This window comes from Fusarium fujikuroi, chromosome FFUJ_chr10, assembly GCF_900079805.1.
Source record: "Fusarium fujikuroi IMI 58289 draft genome, chromosome FFUJ_chr10".
In the NCBI taxonomy this organism is placed as follows: domain Eukaryota; kingdom Fungi; phylum Ascomycota; class Sordariomycetes; order Hypocreales; family Nectriaceae; genus Fusarium; species Fusarium fujikuroi.
The window spans coordinates 756,808-776,596 of record NC_036631.1 but is presented as its reverse complement, the minus strand read 5'-3'; the positions used below and the strand labels follow the sequence as shown (position 1 = coordinate 776,596).

General features: G+C 48.2%; 8 protein-coding genes; 4 read left to right on the top strand and 4 right to left on the bottom strand.

Annotated features, from left to right (window-relative positions):
- Positions 1-989: 989 nt before the first annotated feature.
- On the top strand, positions 990-2,153 carry FFUJ_10490 (related to aminopeptidase; the record flags this gene model as incomplete). Its single annotated transcript, XM_023569279.1, has 1 exon — positions 990-2,153. One exon carries the CDS (start codon positions 990-992, stop codon positions 2,151-2,153), a length of 1,164 nt encoding a protein of 387 aa, XP_023436516.1.
- Positions 2,154-2,565: 412 nt separating this feature from the next.
- FFUJ_10489 (uncharacterized protein) lies at positions 2,566-3,978 on the bottom strand (the record flags this gene model as incomplete). XM_023569278.1 has 6 exons in its annotated part: positions 2,566-2,945; positions 2,998-3,168; positions 3,224-3,318; positions 3,371-3,573; positions 3,625-3,870; positions 3,931-3,978. 6 exons carry the CDS (start codon positions 3,976-3,978, stop codon positions 2,566-2,568), a joined length of 1,143 nt encoding a protein of 380 aa, XP_023436515.1.
- Positions 3,979-5,172: 1,194 nt separating this feature from the next.
- FFUJ_10488 (uncharacterized protein) lies at positions 5,173-6,600 on the bottom strand (the record flags this gene model as incomplete). XM_023569277.1 has 8 exons in its annotated part: positions 5,173-5,338; positions 5,399-5,664; positions 5,719-5,822; positions 5,912-5,948; positions 6,001-6,137; positions 6,161-6,277; positions 6,328-6,512; positions 6,560-6,600. 8 exons carry the CDS (start codon positions 6,598-6,600, stop codon positions 5,173-5,175), a joined length of 1,053 nt encoding a protein of 350 aa, XP_023436514.1.
- Positions 6,601-6,918: 318 nt separating this feature from the next.
- On the top strand, positions 6,919-9,261 carry FFUJ_10487 (uncharacterized protein; the record flags this gene model as incomplete). XM_023569276.1 has 8 exons in its annotated part: positions 6,919-6,984; positions 7,052-7,075; positions 7,121-7,242; positions 7,297-7,724; positions 7,769-8,058; positions 8,108-8,506; positions 8,557-8,801; positions 8,856-9,261. The coding sequence occupies 8 exons, from the start codon at positions 6,919-6,921 to the stop codon at positions 9,259-9,261; spliced, it is 1,980 nt and encodes a 659-aa protein (XP_023436513.1).
- A 651-nt stretch (positions 9,262-9,912) lies between these two features.
- Positions 9,913-11,475, top strand: FFUJ_10486 (related to ROD1-O-dinitrobenzene,calcium and zinc resistance protein; the record flags this gene model as incomplete). XM_023569275.1 has 2 exons in its annotated part: positions 9,913-10,007; positions 10,059-11,475. The coding sequence occupies 2 exons, from the start codon at positions 9,913-9,915 to the stop codon at positions 11,473-11,475; spliced, it is 1,512 nt and encodes a 503-aa protein (XP_023436512.1).
- Positions 11,476-13,222: 1,747 nt separating this feature from the next.
- Positions 13,223-13,972, bottom strand: FFUJ_10485 (uncharacterized protein; the record flags this gene model as incomplete). The annotated part of the gene is made up of 1 exon (XM_023569273.1): positions 13,223-13,972. The coding sequence occupies one exon, from the start codon at positions 13,970-13,972 to the stop codon at positions 13,223-13,225; it is 750 nt and encodes a 249-aa protein (XP_023436511.1).
- A 491-nt stretch (positions 13,973-14,463) lies between these two features.
- On the bottom strand, positions 14,464-15,495 carry FFUJ_10484 (related to Protein indc11; the record flags this gene model as incomplete). The annotated part of the gene is made up of 1 exon (XM_023569272.1): positions 14,464-15,495. One exon carries the CDS (start codon positions 15,493-15,495, stop codon positions 14,464-14,466), a length of 1,032 nt encoding a protein of 343 aa, XP_023436510.1.
- An 854-nt stretch (positions 15,496-16,349) lies between these two features.
- Positions 16,350-18,593, top strand: FFUJ_10483 (uncharacterized protein; the record flags this gene model as incomplete). XM_023569271.1 has 3 exons in its annotated part: positions 16,350-16,634; positions 16,713-17,009; positions 17,061-18,593. The coding sequence occupies 3 exons, from the start codon at positions 16,350-16,352 to the stop codon at positions 18,591-18,593; spliced, it is 2,115 nt and encodes a 704-aa protein (XP_023436509.1).
- Positions 18,594-19,789: the final 1,196 nt, after the last annotated feature.

Here is a 19,789-nt window from a genome sequence, read left to right as displayed (position 1 = left end):
AGCTGAGTCCAATACTGGCTGCTATTTAAACGCGTAGCCCAGCAGCAGACGTCATCCCGCCCCGTTGACCAACGTTCAGCCCCGAACTTCCGTCTGTTCCGGGACTTGCCACGACATGTCACCAACCAGTCAAAGGCATGCGGATTGTCCGGCTTGGGATGACTAACACTCGCTCAGTTTGTCAGAAAAGCCTGCATGAGCTCTTCGGTCGGGGGCGCCGCAGTCTGCCGCGACACCGCAATCCCGAGATGTGACAACAATTGGTTGCTGACCCGTTAAGGGCACTCACTTCTGGACGCCCGGAGGCTTTTGGGTGCGCAGGGCATGCTTTAGTGGAATTCAGTGAAGTAAGCGATAAGCGACGCATCAGTAAGATGTACTATTAATCAGCGCTATGATCTGCAGTAGCTAGAAGTAAATCTTAACAGATAACATAGGGCATTAGTCCGGATCAGGTAATCCTGAACTCACCAAAACAACTCTCTAACATGACTGCGACTTGGTGATCTCAAGTCCCTTTGTTGAAGCTCGTTAAGTATATACCAACAGCCGAAACTCCGACATTTGCTTGGAGTTCTTATACAATGGACAGCGATAAATAATCAAGAAATGAGTCATTCTGTCAAGTCGCATTTACCTCTGCTTGATTATTGAATCTAGAGCTTTATCCTGAATCTCCTTCTTATCTAGGGTAAGCATTGCAGTGCTTCAACTCTTTCTTCCATGGTTCCAGGTCTCCATAGAAGGAAGGCGCGTAAGACATTCATCATCTGAGGGTCAGCTTACGCCTTGGAAAGGCATTCAAAGCCGAAAAAGGGATTCCCGAAATGCGGGAACTTTTGTTGAAATGCGAAAACCAAAGTAGATGACTTTATTTATAATCCTCCTCTCCCGCCATTACTGGTACCAACTATTGCGTTATCGCTCTTGATAGGTTCCAAGAACCGAACTGTTATTCTACATATATATATATATATATATATATCATCATGGGTGGCGGCCTAGACCTCTCCAAGCGGCTTCGTCTCCGAGAACTCCTGCCTGAGCTCTACATGGGCAGATGGCAGCCAGGTCATCTAAACTCCATTACCGATGTCCCGGGCGTCCTCGTTCACACCGAGTCAATCCAGCCTGACCAGGATGTCAACACTGGAGTCACCACTATTCTTCCCCGAGCAGACTGGTTCGACTACTCATGTCACGCTGCCATCTTCAAGTTCAATGGCTCTGGGGAGATGACGGGATCTCACTGGATTGAGGAGTCGGGCACCTTAACGTCACCGATTATCCTGACGACAAACTCATCGATTGGAGATGCCTTTCGAGGCGTGTACGATTATGCGACCAAGTATCATGCAACCAAGGAGGGGGATGTGAACCTTTTTGCGTTCCCTGTTGTGACTGAGACATATGATGGATACCTCAACAAGCAAACCCGCTTTGCGTTGACCCCAGATCACGTTGTCCGGGGCATTCGCAATGCGTCGGCTGATGCGGTGCCGGAAGGATGCACTGGAGGCGGCACGGGGATGATATGCCATCGGTTCAAGGGAGGTACGGGGTCCAGCAGCCGTATCGTACCTGGCATAGACAGCAAAGGAAACGCGAAGGACTATACCGTCGGTGTACTCGTTCAAGCCAACTATGGACTTAAGGAAGACCTTCACATTGGCGGTGTCCCAGTTGGAAGAATCCTGATATCAGAAGCCCAAACGCCTTGCTCGTCAGAAGCGCCCGCCATCCACGGGCCTCACGTCGACGGTAGTATCATTATCATCATCGGCACAGATATTCCCCTGCTTCCAGTTCAACTTGAGCGACTTGCCAAGCGCGCCACTGTAGGACTGTCACGCGTCGGCGGCTATGGCAGCAATGGTTCGGGCGATATCTTCCTGGCCTTTTCTACAGCGGCCAAGATTCCCATGCAACGTCTCGAAGGCGGAGATCTAGACCCCTTCAAGCCCACGTCTTTCGAGGTGGGGACAGTGCACAATGAGACCATCAATGGCGCGTTTGAGGCTGTTGCTGACGCGACCGAGGAAGCCATTTGCAATGCTCTATGTATGGCAACGACTATGACTGGATACAAAGGGCGCACTGTCGAGGCATTAGATCTCAACAAGGTTAGAGAGATAGTGACGAAGCGACTGTGAAAAAGCACCAAGTTGGCTGCTCGGCCATTCCGCTGGACGCGATGCGACGCGTTGGTTTGGCGTATTTCATGAATGGGCATCATCTGCTGCGTGATGCCAAATGTTCGCAACCAAGAAAGAATACTGAATACAATATAATTCTTGAATGAAGGCCCATTCGTAGCTCTTTTCACGCCTTCCACGAATAGAAGGACAGCGAAAAGGACACATAGGCCACGCGTTTATCGCGACGTGTTGCGATATCTTCACATAGCATAGATGGTACCACGCGACGGCAATAATCTCAGATACTTCTGATGACAAATTTTTGAGTATGTTGACACTGACAATATTTTACAGACTATCTGGTTGTGTAAACAGGCGACGCTTCTGATGGCCGGGGCAGTATAGTACAGATTCGTTACAAAGGAAACTAAGGAGTGGACCAGTACGATTGTGCCTGGTCCTTGGTGAGAGCTTCAACGTTGATGTTGTCAAGCTCGAAGTCGGTATCATCACCATCATCATGATCCTTCCAAGATCGCTCCGGCTCGGGCCTTCGTTCCGGTGTCTTGTCACCATTCTGGGAGACTCTGGCAGACCGGTTCGAGGGCCCGACACTGTTAACACCAAGGTAGGTTGACTCCTCGATCTCTTCCAGCTCGCGGTGTTCCATGGCACGAGACGACCTTGCGGTCTTGGCTTCATCAAATGTGTAGTCGTCAATCCTCCTGGTGCGTCCAAGGAGCATTCGGAGGGAGGGCAGGCAAGCTGTAATGAGGCCGATGTTGACGTCAAGGGAGCTCCATAGCTCTGAAAATGGGTTAGCTCGATCATGGGAATGTGCATTGGGGATAGAGCTTACCGATCGTGCTAAAGGAGCGGAACGACCCGTTGTCTCCGAGCTCCACGTTCAGGAATCGAACTAGAGAGATGGCGATGTCGAGAAGACCGACCAATGACACAAAGTACAGACCAAGCTTGGCTCGTTTGGTCAAATCGAGATCATGAACGACAGTGAATGGGAGTATCAAGACTACACTGTGTTAGCAAAAAGTTTGAACAAGAGAGGTGATATGGTGTCAACGCACTGAGAAGACTGCCTAAGAAAGACAAAGCCCAAGAGACCTGAAAGACAATACCCTGCCATCGCCAGTCGCATGCGGTCAATGGCCGAGTGATGACCCTACAAGATGTCAGTAAATGATCCACATATGAGACATCTCTGTAAGACATACCAGTGTCTCTCAATAGGCATACAAGAAAAGAGCTGCATGCAAAGAGTCGCGGCATACGCCAGTCCACAGTAAAAGACAGTGATCCAGAGTGTCTTACGACGCCTTCCCATAAATGCCGGGAAGATCTGGAAGTACATAGATAAGAGAATTGCTTTAGATAGATATGTTGTCGCGTAGAAGGGGATTTCGCTGGCCCAGGACATCTTGACGCATGTTAGTCCCTATCACAGTCTGAGTGTTTACACAAATCTTACCTTGTAAATGTACTCAACCTTTTCTTCACCCGGGTTATAATTCTCAAAGCCGACACTGATTCGGGGTCTGAGGACATCGAGATGGTAGAACACGATGTCGAATGCCGCACACGATATAGCGGCACATAATGCCAGGATCATAAACCAGTCACTCGTAACCAACTTCTCCCTCTGGATCCTGAGTCGGTAAAAGAACCTAGTAGCAATAATAACAGCCGCGAAGGCGATAAGGCTGAAGGTCGTGCCCTGCGAGACATCAGTAACCAACCTTCACTCACACTGATGCAAGTGAGACATGGAACGTACGATCACGGCTGCACCCGTAGGTGGAGGGAAGGCCTTTGTCAGAGTCATTTTGGATAAGGAGCGTATCAACTGCACCGAGAATGAGAGACAAGGTGAGACAAAATTGCAATGAGATTGAAAACAAAGGCATGAAACGGATGCGTCCTTGTCTTATTGTTCCACAAGGCCATGTCACTAAGTTGGATGCGGACAGGGCCCTGGAATGCGGCGGCGCTTTTCGTGGCGATTCGCCCTGACTCTAGCCTTACCTAGCGTCACGAAATGCAAATCGTCAGTGATTTGACAAGTACTAGCCAGGGCGCGGAGCCCGTGGAGGCTTGGGGTTAGGCTTTGCTAGACGACATGTGCATTCCTTGTCCGGAGGGTCTCATAGATCGGAAGGCTAGATAAGGTTTGACAGCGAAGGGTCCTCGATCGTCTTTGGTATGGTTCCACCTCTGATCTGGGGCTTTTGCGTCGTTGTTATAAGTGTCTTGAACTTTGTGGAAAGATCCGTGATGGTCTAGTTGCATCACCTGGATCATGCAGGAACCCGATGTAAGGGCGAGAACACTGGTCAAGACTCGACGCTGAGCTTGTTGGACGGAACAGAAGTGCCTAATATCGAAGTGGAACACAGAATGATAGCTAAGCTGCTCTATTCACTCGAGCAAACTTTGTTGATTTGAGTCGTTCAGTACCTGAGTCACAGAATCTTTCGCGCGGTCCATGTAAGAGTTTTAAGGCGCCGCCATGGCTATTGGTCACGCAAAGCCACTCGAAGCCATCTCTTCCTCCAAACAATGTGAAGCCCTGTGAATGCCGATGGACAGGCAGTGGTGACGTACTTTGTCACATACCGCATTCCGCTGAGGATCGGCACTGATCTTCTTACCAGTTTAACTAATCTAGAATCGCGAAGTTCAAGGGAATGCAAAACCGACGTCAATCGACGTTAGAAAGGTATGTGGTGGCACTGAAGCCGTTGCCAATTGTTGGCCACAATGACATAGCTGGTTGATGGCTTCAGGATGCTCTGATCTCATCAGAAGAGTGCCATCATGAGCGTCATATCGACATATGCACTATCTAAATGATACGAATGCATCATATTACAAGAAGAGATATTCATAGTCAAACATGTGGCAGTATTGATAGTTATTAAAGATCATATACTGGATTTTCTATGACAACAACCTCAATACATCTCGAAAGCGACGTGATGAGTCTCAGACAAACATCCCCACGGGGAGAGAATGCAGTCTACTGTTTCTGTTCGGCGATAAGAGTGTCGAAAAGCCCCATTCTGACAGTATCCAGCTCCTCAACATCCTTGATCTCTTGTTCAATCTGGTCTAGACACTTCTGTTCGCTGTCCTGCTTGGGCCTCCAACCCAGCGCGGTTCCGTTCGCCGGCTCGAGATCGCCACTGAGACTGGTAAGCATTTGAATCATTTTGAGGCCAAGGGAAACCTACTTGGGCATGCACATGGGACGAATGAACTTTCTTGGAAATCCGAGGGCATCAGCTGCAACGTCGTAGTTGGGCCAAATCTTTGGTATTGGCTCGTCAACAAGACCGCGAGCGTAGAGACCCTCTGTAATCTTATCCATGATTTTCCACCAGCTGATGCGATGAGCAATTGAGAAGAAGTATCTATCAGTTCCGACAGCGATAGGCTCCTCTTTCAGGATCTTGTTAAGGATGAGAATGTACAGATCCGTAAGATCGGAGATATGTACATTTCCAGGAGTCTTGACATTTGTTAGACTGAAATCTCTTGTGTGCGAATGGTGGACGGTTCTTACCGAGTCTCGATCGAACTTGTGGACCGTCTTCAGTCTGATGCTCGTCCGAATCAAAGCAGGAATATTGACAGAGAGCTTTCTACACTCGCCAGTTCCACGTCCATCTATGCTAACATTAGTATTATATACCAGATTGGACAATGTAAGGGATACCTGCAAGTGAGCTGGATGGGGATGTTGAAAGTCGCGACACCCTGGGCCTTCCCTTCATCGGCAAGAACAATGTTTGTCTAAATTCCTTCAGCATGGAAAATCACCTCGCGTATAGGTTTTCGGACCTACCTTTCGAACAGGGTTATCAAGGCCAAGCTCCCTCTGCCTATCGATGAGGGGATCAGAGTCTTTGACCTTGCCGAAAGGCCATCCGCCTTCCTCGGTAAACATGGACGCAACCGAAGACTGTTGAGGTGTCAGGAAGACTTCAGATGTATGTAGGAGGAACTTGCATGAATCAGGTATGTGTTGTTGCCGGTAGCTCGGCGGCGGTCTCCAAGACCACTGAGCAGGTTTGACAACATGTCTGGGAAAATGGCTCCAGCTGTATGGATGACGATGTCGACTGAGAAGATTGTCAGACACAACGAACCCAGACACAAGCTGAAAGCTTACTCTCATATTTCGCAATTGCATATTCCACAGCAGGCTTATCTTGGAGGTCGACGAGAAAGGCATGGACTCTTTCGAGTTTGGATATCTTATCGACCTGATCTTGGCTTCGAGCAGCCGCAAAAACATTGATTTCCTTCAACGACTCATCGGTGCGAGAAAGGATATCGGCGACGACAGAGCCACCACTGTTTATGGTTAGCAAAGGAGAGATTGATCAAGATGGCTCATTTACATGTAGCCGGCGGCTCCAGTAACAAGGACGTTGTGAGGCATGATGCTGAGAAGATAACGTAAGGCAATGTAATGAATTGCAGGCTGTCGTTTAGCTGTCAACTTAACTTGGGTTCCGAATAATTCCCCTTGAGCAGAAAACATTCATTTATAGTCATCTTCTCTTGACCTTCAGCTACCCATCTCCATCCCAAATGTAGCTCGGTAATTCTGATTGGCTCGGCTGACTCCACAACTGACCAATACCTGGAAATCCGCGCGTTTCCGGGAGGTTTTGTCATCGTAGGACTTGTCCCCTCCCTCGTAACACTGTGACTGAGTCTCTGTCAATGACAAACATTTACCGACCAACTAATCAGTATGGTATCGCGCGCGCCTCCGAATGACAAGGGAGGTTCAAACCGCCCTGCGATCAGTCGCCGCTCGGTATAGACCCATACAAAACTCCCAATACTATTTACTACACAGAGTTGTTGACTGACATGCTTGTTAGTGCGATCAATGCCGAGCAAGAAAGGTACCATTAATTATAGTATGTTTGGCGTCTGCTAAGATTTACTAGATCGGATGTGACAGAGCAACGCCTTGTTCCAACTGCGTATCAGCCCGCGTTGACTGCACTCACAGCAGGATCGCGCCCAAGCCAAGCACTGCCCGACAAAGAGTCTTGGTCTCTGAAAAATAGTATTTAAGATCTTCTTGGTTGTAACGTTCTGAAACCTAATTTCTCTGAAACAGTGAGCGAAAGATTGATGACATCTCCAGCGATGTCAGCAGCATTAAGACACTGTTGGCAGGACTCGACCTGAATAGAGTCACGCCAGCTCAAACATCACAAGAGCAACGTCGTTTGGCTTCTATATCTCCAAGCCCAGCTGAAGCAAATAAGTCGGATAAGCCCCGGCCTTCTGACAGCGCTGCTCCGCCTCCTCGCTGGGATTACTCCGCCCATATCATAGACTTTGTTCAATCCATTATTCAGGACAATGGCTCAGTTCAAGCAGACACCGAGTGGAGCAGTACCATTTCTTCGCTAAAAAGTCTTGTAAATGCTTTGAAGAACACTCAGATGACACGAGGCCAACAGCCAAAACCTCATGAGTCACTGGAAAGTATTCCGACGCCCCCATTGGAAGCCGTCGTGAAAATTCTGCGATGGGTCAAAGGTATATCAGCGCATGATTGTCTCTATCCATGCTGACAATATTAGATCACTCAAAAGATCATAGAGTAGTCTGGATATGCCGTTTCCTTCCTCTCGATGTCTTTCTAGATATTTGCAACAAGGTCTACTTCCGTGTTGAGGACCATACCGAGGCTGAGTTTATCATCGCAAATAGCTTTCTATCATACGTGTTTGCTGAATATGCTGTCATTCACGGAGATGCGAAGTCACAAGAATACTGTCGCTTTTATCGGTCCCATGTTGGCAGCGGTCTTGGGAAACTGACTCTGTTGGCGGCGCCATGCATGGAGTTGATCGCCGCGCTTGCTCTTGGGGTATACTGGCATCAACTGTAGTTCCAAGACAGAAGCTAACGTTCGTAAGGCAATTTACTCGGTCGAGGAAAGTCGAGCATCACAGTCGTGGACATTGATCTCGACCGGAATGACGCTGTGCCAGACACTGGGCTATCATCGGCTTGACTCTCCCAAAGATGGCCTTCAACAGATGCAGTCCGACTTGTTCTGGGTCGTTTACGCATACGAGAAAGGCCTCTCATTGAGACTGGGACGATGCTCTGGTATTCGTGACTCTGAAGTTTGTTCGCCACGTCAGGCAAATCAGCATCGATCCATTCGTCTCGGGCGGATACAGGGAAAGGCATATGGCCAGTTGTATAGCCCTGAGGGCTTAAAAACAGCGAACACTACCCGTTACGAGGTAGCCAATGGTCTTGCACAGGAGCTTCAGTGTATCATAGATGAGACCCATCACGAGATCACAGTACGTGGTAACCCCTTCCGTCTTGCCAGAGTGACTGACAGTGTATGTAGCAAGCTTTGGCGGAGAATAGAGACATGGGTGATGACCCTATGAAAGTCATATACCTTCATTGCGATCTCGTTTGCCAATCAGCCTTAACGGCCATGGTACTCAGGGTATTGCCTGGCTCCCAAGGCATGGAGGTGCATGAAAGCTGTCTCACTGTTGCTCGCAACACCTTAGACCTGCATGATCAGTGCATGAAACTAGTCAATGGGTGCAAAGATCCGCTGTTGATTCGAAGATATATAAACTGGTAAGCACACTATTCTTTAGCCGCTTTTTCTACCGTCAGCTGACCTCTTAGCAGGGCTATCTTGCATACGCCCTTCTTTCCATTCAGCATAGTCTTCACTCATGCAGTGAGATGCTCAATTGTAGAAGATTTTGACCGCCTGGATAGATTCGCATCGTCATTCAAGTCGGAGTGTACCCATTCAGAGCCGGCGACGCATCCCCATCGACTTTACGAACTTCTCAGCAAAGCCGCCCGACTCAGTGCCAAGGCATGCCCCGAGCTTTCACACACGAGTGCATCCCTACCAAGCTCAAGCGACTTCACGATGATTGATCCCGAGGTAGTAAATACTGTGGATGGAATTGCCGCAACTGACGTTGCAATCGGTGCCGAATACGATGCGTCGCTCCAGATCGGTGATTGGTTTCATAGCAACCAGCAATTTATGAGGCTCCTGCACGAAGACGTACCATACTGAAATCAGGTCTATTAATCTTTCTTGCGGATGACGTTATACCTGATAAGAAAAAGTGCAACACAGTAAGCTTATGCGGTAGTGAGTGACGTGTCAAGCTCTTCTTCATATGATCAGAGTAGCTAAAGCAGACCTCAGAGGCACATGCAGCGAGTTTTCAGTCCATAAATACTCTTCACATGGGTTTTTAGATTACGGAAATAATGTGGAGTCTTCAGATGCAATTAAAAACAAGGTTCTCATGCATAAATGTTCTGGAATCACAACAAGACACGCGGTGTAAGTGCGGATCCCATCACATGCAAATCCAGGTGCTGTTGGGCTTCGCAGCCTAAGCCCCAGCGGGTAAAGATGTTTAGAGGGATGTGCCGTGTCACGGGGTGAATGGAATGTTGATGCATCGGGCTGATTCTGTCGCCGATCGTTCCGTGCCGGACTAAATTGCATCGTCAGATCAGCTCATGGCCACCTAAACTCTTATCGTCTACTCCGTATCGGCCCACGCGGATGCCGAGGTTCAGAGATATACCTGCCAATTGCCCCAACGAAATCACTGCGACATGTCCTTTTATTGCGAAAATCCTTCAGCCTCATTTTTTGGAGAAATGTACTAGACTAACTCTTTCAAACCTTGCATAGGCGTCTGTCAGCATCATGCAAGCCTCGTCGACGAACCAACACAATAACCAGCCTCTCGCTGCTGCCTTCAGTGGTGTAGCATCAACACCGTATTCCCTTTTCGAGATCAGGTACGCATCCTGACAACACAAATTTTGTGCATTTACTAAAATAACTACAAGACTTGAACGCGAATTTGTTGTCTTTTGGGGTAGCCGATATGAATCAACAGATCAACTACTCAAGGGCGTCGTAGTCCTGTGTCTACAGTCGCCACTCAAGCTCGATGAAGTCAGACTTCGCCTAGATGGTACTGTACGCCATGCATGGCTAAACGACCCCGGCGTAGCGCACAACACCAGCATCATGAAGCACAAGTGGCCCTCATTGCTGGAAACAGGTGGCAGGAGCGTCACTCTACCAGCTGGCAACTATGAGTGGCCGTTCGAACTGATGATGGCGGGAGACACTTCTGAGAGCCTTGAGGGTATCCGGGATGCTTCCATAACGTATGGGTTGAGAGCAACTATCAGCAGAGGCAAGCTTGCTCGGCATATCAGTTGCACCAAGAAGCTTCGAATAATCCGCACATTTGCACCAACTGCCCTGGAGTTCATGCATAACATGAGTGTCGAGCAGACATGGATCAATAAAGTCGACTACTCGGTGTCTATACCGACCAAGGCCGCTGTATTCGGCGGCTCGATAGTTCTCGAAACACGATTTACACCACTGGTCAAAAGGCTCGAGATTGAAAAGATCGTCGTAACTTTGGTGGAGTTTCAGGAGTTCAGCATGCACAGCAGACACTATATCTACACAAGAGAACACAAAAGCAAGCGCGAGATCTCCCAGTGGGACTTTGAGATGTCAAGAGAGCAATATTGGCAGGACACTATAGAGGAAACGGGTCAAGAGGGATGGGTTATGAAGAAGACGCTTCAGTTACCGAAGAGACTGAGCGAGTGCATTCAAGACATAGACACACAAGGCATCAGGGTCTATCACAAACTCAAGATACACATACCCATTCGGAATCAGGACGGACATGTCTCGCATGTAAGTCAACCATTTTCAAGGTACAGAGCGCAAGGGCTAACTTCTCAGCTTGACTTGGGTATTCCAGTTAATATCTTCATTTCACCGTCCATCACTCTTGACGACCAAGGCAACTTGATCGACCAAGCCCCTACTACACAAGGACCACCAAACGAATTGATAGGACCGCCAGTGTATGGAGAACACATTCTCGACCAATTATACGACAGTCTGGAGGACTGGCAGATTCCTGGCCAAGGTACCCACCAGGGCGAGGGAGAAGGATCTGGTACCAGCACTCCTCATCACGCAGACTCGAATGAGAGTCAGATATACGAGAGCTCCAACACATTAGAATCGTCGCAGTCAAGCCAGAGCCACAACCCATCTCGCAGCTCATCCGAAACTGTATCTACCGACCCAGAAGAATTTGCTGAACTTAGCAAAGTCCCGACATATCGCACGGCGCTCCGGACTCCATTGCAACCGCATGCCCAGCAAGGTGGAGCCCTGCCTCCTGATTATCGAACAGCCTCTGCAACGGCAGCGACCGATAGTTGATATTGAATCATTATAGAATGTTGATTTGTTTCTTGAGGGAGCCATAGCCATGTATTCATGCCCCTTTACCGTAATGTGGAATGGGCGAACTGAACCAGGAGACAAGCATTAGAAACACCCTGCAAGACAACAGCACATTATGCTTAGGGTGTATCATCATCCTTGGATTGTATTTTTAGTTTGAAGCATCTCAAGAAACAGTGGATCGCTATATGAATGCCATGATTCAAGTGGTTTCTGGGCTTGGTTGGCGCTATCATGTCACTTAACGAGTTAGTAATGGCAAGGCCTATGGTTCTTTTCTGCTGGTACAGCTCTGTAGAAGTATGGCCTATGATTCATCTTATTTTCTAATGTTTTCTTGTATTTACTTCTGGAATGATAATCTCCATCAAACGAAATGGTAGCAAGTGAAATTCGTTTATGTGGATGGCAAGAATAATGGCAAGAATGGTTCTGCTAATAGACCTCTACTTGCAGTCTACCAACCTTTAATTTCTATCCTATTTTTCTTTCCAGAATTTGTGTTACACTTTGTCCTCTCTCGGTCCTTACCTCTCTGACAGTCAAAGAGTCTCTTCTCTCCAGTAAGCATTTGCATGCTCCAGAATCCACTCGGCCCTCCTAAACTTGACTGCCTAGATCTCATCGTCATCTTAAGCCCGCTGCTTCCTTTAAAGGGTTTCAACAGAGCGTTTTAATTCCCCGTATCGCTATAGCTCCAAATAGGGGCCATCACGGGTAGCAGAGCCTCCAGTTTCAAACCAGTATTCGTATGAATCGACTTCTACTTTTACGACGAGGTCCTGGTTCCAAAGCTCAAAGAAGGCATCCCGGCATTCTTTGCACGTGAAGCACTTGTAATAAGTACTAGAGGTTTTTTCACACTCCTCTCCAGGAATGCATCGCTCAGGATATTTGTCCTGAAAGAAGGCACGCTGGCACTTCTAGAAGGTCTTTTCCCCCGGAGCCGTGGTCGCTTTACAGTGCCCACACTTGAGCCCACGGTAGACTGTGTGGCACATAATGGGCAAGGGTTTCGGTGTATGCTTGTGAGTTTAAGTGACTAGCTAGAATTCCAAGTTGCTTTGCTATACTAGCTCGGGAGGTATGGACATGAAATTGGTTTCAATTCTATGGGCAAATGAAGCGTATTTATATCCTTTCCCTGTCTGCAGTAATTAATCTCCACTGTTAGCTGAGTTAGGAAGTTATTGTTGGTTGCTTGATGACTCTCCGAACTCGTGGGCCTGTTCTCCTGAGCCTCCCATTCTTGTTAGACTCTTATACGGTTGAATAAGGGCCATCGAAGCAATACCTGTCATAAAAACATACTCTTCTGCTTTTTGCTGTTGTTATGTTTTATGTTTGTCACAAAATAGTGCGAACGACGTTGCTGTTCGTTACATATCATCAGATCCTCCAACATCCCTGTGGTAAACGTCAAGCCAGCACAATCAAGGCTTTGGTTTCCTGTGTAATGAACCAGATAAGACTCATAAACGCAAACGATGCTTCTAAGTGCATCAATTCCCTCACCGTGTTCTCGCATTATTGACTCAAAGACTAGGAGGCGACCATGACATTGCTCGTAGGGAAAAACAGACTCGGTTGTGAAGCCAGTCATCTGAAAAACAAGGGTTCTGAAAGGAATATGCAGGGATCTAATGCTGAGTTTACTACAATATGCTTGTGACTGACGGACTTGACTTAAACCGAGCAGGTAGCTAAGTACATTTCTTGACATTTATCGTGAGTTCATGAACACCAACACGATGTCAGCAAGCTTCTTGGGCATACTCAAGAAAGGGCTATGAGAGGAGGGTAACCGATACTTCTGAACGGTGACCCCCTGATCTTCAACCTTTGCAATCATGCCCTCCTGCAAGAAAATGAGCAATCCTTGATCCTCCTCGCAAATGAAAAAAGCCAGCGGAATAACACGCCATGCAACTTTCTGACAATCGATTGGAGCGTATTGAACATCTGTACCATGAGCGACCATTGTACTCTTGGCCCACTGAGCTTCCTCCTCTGGCAGGTCATGATAGAAAAGATGAATGGGAACAGTCGGCACCAGAGTCCCGTCAGATTCAGCAACAAGCGCAGGAGGCGGCTTTCCACCAGAGAGACCGGCCAATGAATCATTTTCCGAAGGAATGAAGGCGGCAATGAAGATCATGTCAGTGACACCTCCTTCTTTTGACCCGGGCGAAACAGCAAAATTCGCTAAAGCTGCAGAAGCAAGCATGCCTCCCCACGAGTGACCAATGACAGTGAGATGCGTGCCTTCAGCAACCTCCTTAGAGACGATGCCTTTAATGAAGTCGATATCATCTTGGATTGTCTTGTTAGGCGGCACAACGTTATTGTTTGTTGGAAGGCGTTTGCAGATGACTCTTATACCACGGCTCTGCAGCTCATGAATGAGTTTGTAGTAGTGTTCAGGGACGTGCCAAGCCCCTGTGATCAAGAGCACAGCGTTGAGACCTGCCATTGAAAATTCCCAGCCAAGTTCTCAGCTATTTTAGAAGAATATAATACTTTGCTATCATGTCGAGCTTCTGGTTGATAGAAAGAAATTTATAAATAGCTTCGCATGCTTGGTGAGAAGGCCCAAAACGGATGCTCCTTCGAGAGCCAACAAGTGTTTGGCGGCGCTAATTCTGATAGCCAGTAAGAAAACATGTCTTGATGACTTGCAAGTCATTGTGATCATTATTCTGTTCAGCTCAGATCTTGTCGTGGGGAAAGGGCAATCCATGAGAGGCACTGTAGCGCTAAGGCGCCTGGAGCTGGCCCAGCACCATCGCTATTTGGGCGCCATTGACGCTTCTACTTTAAGAACGCTTCAAGGTTAAAATCACAGTAGAGAAACGGCGGGTCAACATCTGAAGCAAAAAGCGAAATCCGTATACAGGGCAATCTACCAACAAAATGCTATGAACTCAATGATAACAGTCGCCTATAGCCATCAATTTTCCCTGCTCAAGGAGCATTGGGGTCAACACGGATCAAGCATGATCCCATCCCAGGGACCTTGCCCCAAGTCTCATGGGGCTCCCGCACGTTCTCCAAATCCCAGACCTTCTTGATCGGGACATCAACCTTTCCATCAATGAGCAGATTCATGACGGTTTGAAGATCTTCCATATATGTCGCGCGATCGCGGTCAATGTAGTAGAAGGAAGTGCTTCTTTTGGTGAACAAGCAGCCGTTCTTGGCCAGAAGTTTGGCCATTCCGACGTACTGCGATCGCGGTTTGGCGTCATCGCCCTGGAGGATGTTCATGTTACCACCGAAACCGACAAGACGCGATGGCTCGTTGGTGATGAGAATGTCCCATGAATCATTGTAGTGCTCAAATCCAATTGGATCGTAGACTACGTGTGCACCACCGCGCTGCTTCATCTCACTGACCCAGTTCTTGTTGGCATAGGTAAAGGGTGTTACTCCGAGCTGGCGGAGAGACTCATGGTTGCGCTCTGAAGCGGTGCCGTAGACTTCAGCGCCCTCCAGCAGGCACAGGGTCATAATGGCATAGCCAACAGCTCCACTGATGGAATGGATGAAGACGCGCTGGCCTTTGCCAACCAGATTTGTCGCGCGATGAACAAGGCCATAAGCAGTGTTCCAATCAAGAAAAGCAGCAACCGCCTGTTGCATATCAACTCGCTCAGGAATGGCGATCAGGTACTTTTCGAGGATATTGATCTTCTGAGCCTCAGCGTCGTACACGCTAAGAGCGCCAACGAGCTGACCAGGGCGGAATTTGGAGGACTTGTCCCCATTAGTGCTGACGCGGCCAACGAAGCAGTAGCCGGGTGTCAAAGGTGCCGCCTTTTGCATGGGGTATGTGCCAAGTCGCATCTGGATGTCGGCGCCAGAGAAGCCCGAGTAGATGACATCGACCTGGACTTCGTTCTTTGCTGGAGGGGGGATTTGAGCTGTGATAACGCTCACGGTGGAGGGACCGCCGTAGGCAGAGTAGACGACTTTGCGGATGGTATGAGTGGCCATTGTGTTGGTGATTTAATGTTAGACGGTGGTGTCAAGTTAGGTTGATGTGCTGAGTGAATGTTTGGTATAACGCTTGAGTGATGATGAAGTAGAACGCACTGAAGGGGTTTCCATCGTTCACTTATATAAGATTGATCTTCAATTGAAGCCTTGAGCATCGCCTTCGCTGTATTCGCAATCCCCATCATCAACTTCAGCCTTGAACCTCATCTCGCTCGATTCTCGGGGCGCTGTGGCCAATCAGCACCGTCCGTTCAATGACCTCGCGTTTCGCTGGCTCTGTCGCGAGACTGCAAAAGTCTCCACAAATGCGTCAAAAACGAGTGGACAAGTTGCTACGAAGCTTTGTCGTAATACGGAAATTTGTTAGACGATCTGACACGGTCAGTAGTGAACCAATGTCCCCGACGGAGCGGAGCAAATGTTATCCCGCTTAGGCCACTGCCAAAGGTGACTAAAAGACCTAGGCAGGCCTTGTGTTGGCCAGCCCACTCTCCGACCTGTTGATTTTGACACCCTTGATTATTGCCAGTTGCTCCCCACCCACTGTGCTGCGCCTTACCATAGCCACAGAGAGCATCAAGATGAAGTCACTCATGACTGACTCAACAGTCCAGTCTTGGAACATACAGGCTTAGTAATCTTGCTATCCTTGAATAATGGAAAACTAGGATGTTTCATTTTTTTCATTCAATGTAACGGCAGTGTATTCGGATGAGTTGAGCCATGTCTGGTCAAAGCGCAGGGTTATTCATGCGTAGGTAATCCATAATAAGCGACGATGAACATAGAATCTACAATCGCGAGGGCAACGTTCTATCACTTCCCCCACAAAACCTCTGCCCGACTTCAAGATGCATCGCTATTCTGTTCAAAGGGTTGGTGATGAGTACGTCTACACTCGCATTTTCGAAGAGAGGGAAGACTCAGACTATGTGGACGATGATGAAGAACTTGTCATCAGCCAAGAAAACGCTCAATTGATTGCCTGGATTGACGGATTTGAGGAGTCTATGCCCACTATCGAAGAAGTGCACGCAAGATACCATGAACTGGTCGGCAAGCACATAGCAGATGACATTTCTAGCAGAAATGCTATTGAGCGTTTCTGGTTACATAGGCTAATGAATGGCACAGCGGTAGGTCCAAAATCTTCAGTGACATGGCTCATCAGGGCAATAAATAGATCAGAAGCTAACTCGCCCGGTTGAGCTCAGAAGAGAGACGGTATTCTCAGGCTTCCAGGATATGGTCTCCCCTTGAGTTTCGGCATAGACAACAAGAAACGTCAGCCTTTCCTTCTTGGCTTGCATGATGAAGATTGGAAATCGCGAACACTCATGAATCGTGAAGTGTGTATGCTCAAGTTGGAGGAGGATATCACAAACAAGCCGCATTGGTGGGAGAAAGTCTTGAAAACTGATATTGTCTACAAATGGAAGCAAGAAGCGCTGCAAATGCCATGGGCAAGCTATCAGCACAATGGTGATTTTACAAGCAAAATGGCCGATGCGGTAAGTGCCAATAGGATCGACTGATGATACTTTATGACTGACGCTTTCCAGTGCTTCAAGGATCTTGCGGCAAAGGCTAAAATTTACGAACAAATGAAGCTAATCCCCGTGATGGAATCTTCCTCTTGTGCCATCAAGTCTGACGCGCTTCTCTCCCATGAGTTGACTCAGAAGCTCAGAACTGCGGCTGCATTACTTGAAGACGTTCCTGGGTCCCAGCGAGACTGGCATCCGGGAAGCAACGAGATGGTGCTGGACCTTGTTCACCCCTCACTCTGGCCGTTGGTGTTTGGCCGATCTCGAATTGTCTCCGACAAATACGTAACGCTGGACAAGTGCCTTGATCATTGCGGCTCGGGAGAAGTCATCCCGGAGCCTAAAAGGCCATATCTCAGGATGCCAGACGGCTCTCCATTTTTCACTGAATATAACGATAAGAGAGCTTTATCACTACGATACCAATGGCTTCCATGCGATGTTGATCTGACAGGTAGTCGACCACGAATCAAGAGCTACATCAACAATCTTCACCCTGTGCGATACAAAGCCGTATATTCTCTCATCGAAGAGCTTATTGAAAAATCCCTCCCCGCTTGGGATATTGTCTGCCGTTCAGCTCGGAAGGACTTCAGGTTCAAGAGATTCGGAACTGTTCACGAAGTCAAGTGGACGTGTAACGTGCCTGAGATCTGTTCGAAGATGCATGGCTGCTATCCGAGTAGTAGATCATTTGCAGAAGGCGGGGATTACGACAGTGGTTCGGAAACTAGTTCTGTCTTCGAAGAGGGTGAGCGGTTGAACAAGGAATGGTGGTCAGAAACTCACAAAATTAAATGCCCAGAACCATTGGAGGATGCAGCATACCCCCTGAATGCATCCCACTGCAGAAGTGAAGGTTTCTTCAGCGATGCCTCACAGATTCAAGTCGTTCTCAAGATGGAAAACATTCATCTGACTCCTGAGAAGCCCAGGTATGATGGTGGCTCGTGGCACGTTGAAGGGCAACTCAACGAACATATCTGCGCCACGGCTCTGTTCTACTACGACAGCGACAACATCACCGAGTCTCGTCTTTCCTTCCGCACTCATGCGGATAGAGACAACCTTAGAGATAGGCTTAGTTACTCTCAGGGAGACCACCATGGTATTGAAGCGATCTTTGCCATCAAGGCTAAAGGGGACAAGATGCAGGATCTAGGGAGCGTCATGACACCAGAAGGTCGAGCCTTGTTTTTCCCTAATGTTTATCAGCACCGAGTTGAATCTTTTGAGTTGGCCGACAAGACGCGCCCCGGGTATCGCAAAATTGTCGCTCTGTTTCTTGTTGACCCAGTCATCCCGATCATCTCGACAGGCAACGTGCCCCCTCAACAAAAGCATTGGTGGAAGGATGAGCTCAGAGAGTTAGAACCGCTCAATTACCTTCCTAGCGAAATCATGGATATGATAAGTGAGAAGGTGGACTTTCCATATGGAATAGATGAAGCAAGACAGATGAGAGAAGAGTTGATATCAGAACGAAAGGTTGTAAACAGCGACAGCCTCAGACAACGGGCTCAGAATTGGAACTTCTGCGAGCACTAACTAATCTTATAGAGAAATCCGTATTGATCATCGCCATTTCATCCTACAACTAGACTAAATTAACTGTTTGCAGCCAAACAGTGCCAAACCTCCATGATTTTATTTACGGACTTCTGTCAGCCTATTATGAATGGAAGATGGGCGGATATCGACATGATGGCTGGTGTTGAACCAGCTCATATGCTATGCACTCACACAAAAGGCTCAAGCTGTCAGCGGTACCTCCCAAAATCGGACAGCATCGAAGTCGATACTGGCAAGAAACAGGGAACCCTTCGAGTGGTCCTCCCAAGCCAGCATTTCGTAACCCCCTTTGCTAGTGACCTTGCCCTGTTCGTTCCTCCACTTGCCAGCGTTTGGCCCATCTTCTGTTCCACCTCTTGCAAACCGCCACTTAACTTCCTGTTTGAGGTCGTAGACTTCAATACTCCAATCACCGAATGCCCAAACCGCAAGCTTATTTCCAGCGTCGAAGAACCTCGTTTCCAACGTCCCAACGAAGCCTTCCATCATATCACGAGACTCCTTGTCCACTGGACAGGCATCTGTAGAGAATAATCGTTTTTGTAATAAGCTCTTCTTACTAATATCAAGGAGAAGTAGCTCGCCATTGCTCTCTCCACCTACAGCAAGCCACGGGTTGGTTGGGTGCCATGCAAGAGTCCTTCTCCAGCGATCAGAACGTTGCCCTTTGTATACCCAGTGCTGCCCTCCGTCAGCCAGGGAATAAACCCACACGTTGCTTTGTCCGTCCGTTGCTGCGAAGTAGCTCGAGTCAGGACTGAAAACTCCTGCCCAGTTCTGCCCCTCGGTCTTGAATTTGTACTTTTGCTCCCCCGTAGTAGCATCCTAAATACGGATCGACTCGTCCCATGACACAGAAGCAAAGACTGATTCATTGGGGCTCCATCCTGTCCACATGACTACATCGGTATGGCCCTTCAGAACTAGCCCCTTGGAAAGATCGTCAGAGGAAACGATCTGAATATCCTATGGATCATCTCTATTAGAGACAGGTGACTCTCTAGGTAAATATGTCATCTAGCTTCCTGAAGGGCTGAAAATTTGAGACCCGAGAGCTGATTGTAGTCGGCCTTCTATGGTCACTTTACTCGCCGCGATGTGCTTGGAGACAGTGCGACTGACAGCAGGTCCGACAGTTACATCTAGATGGCGGAGTTCGTCCTTGCTTAGAT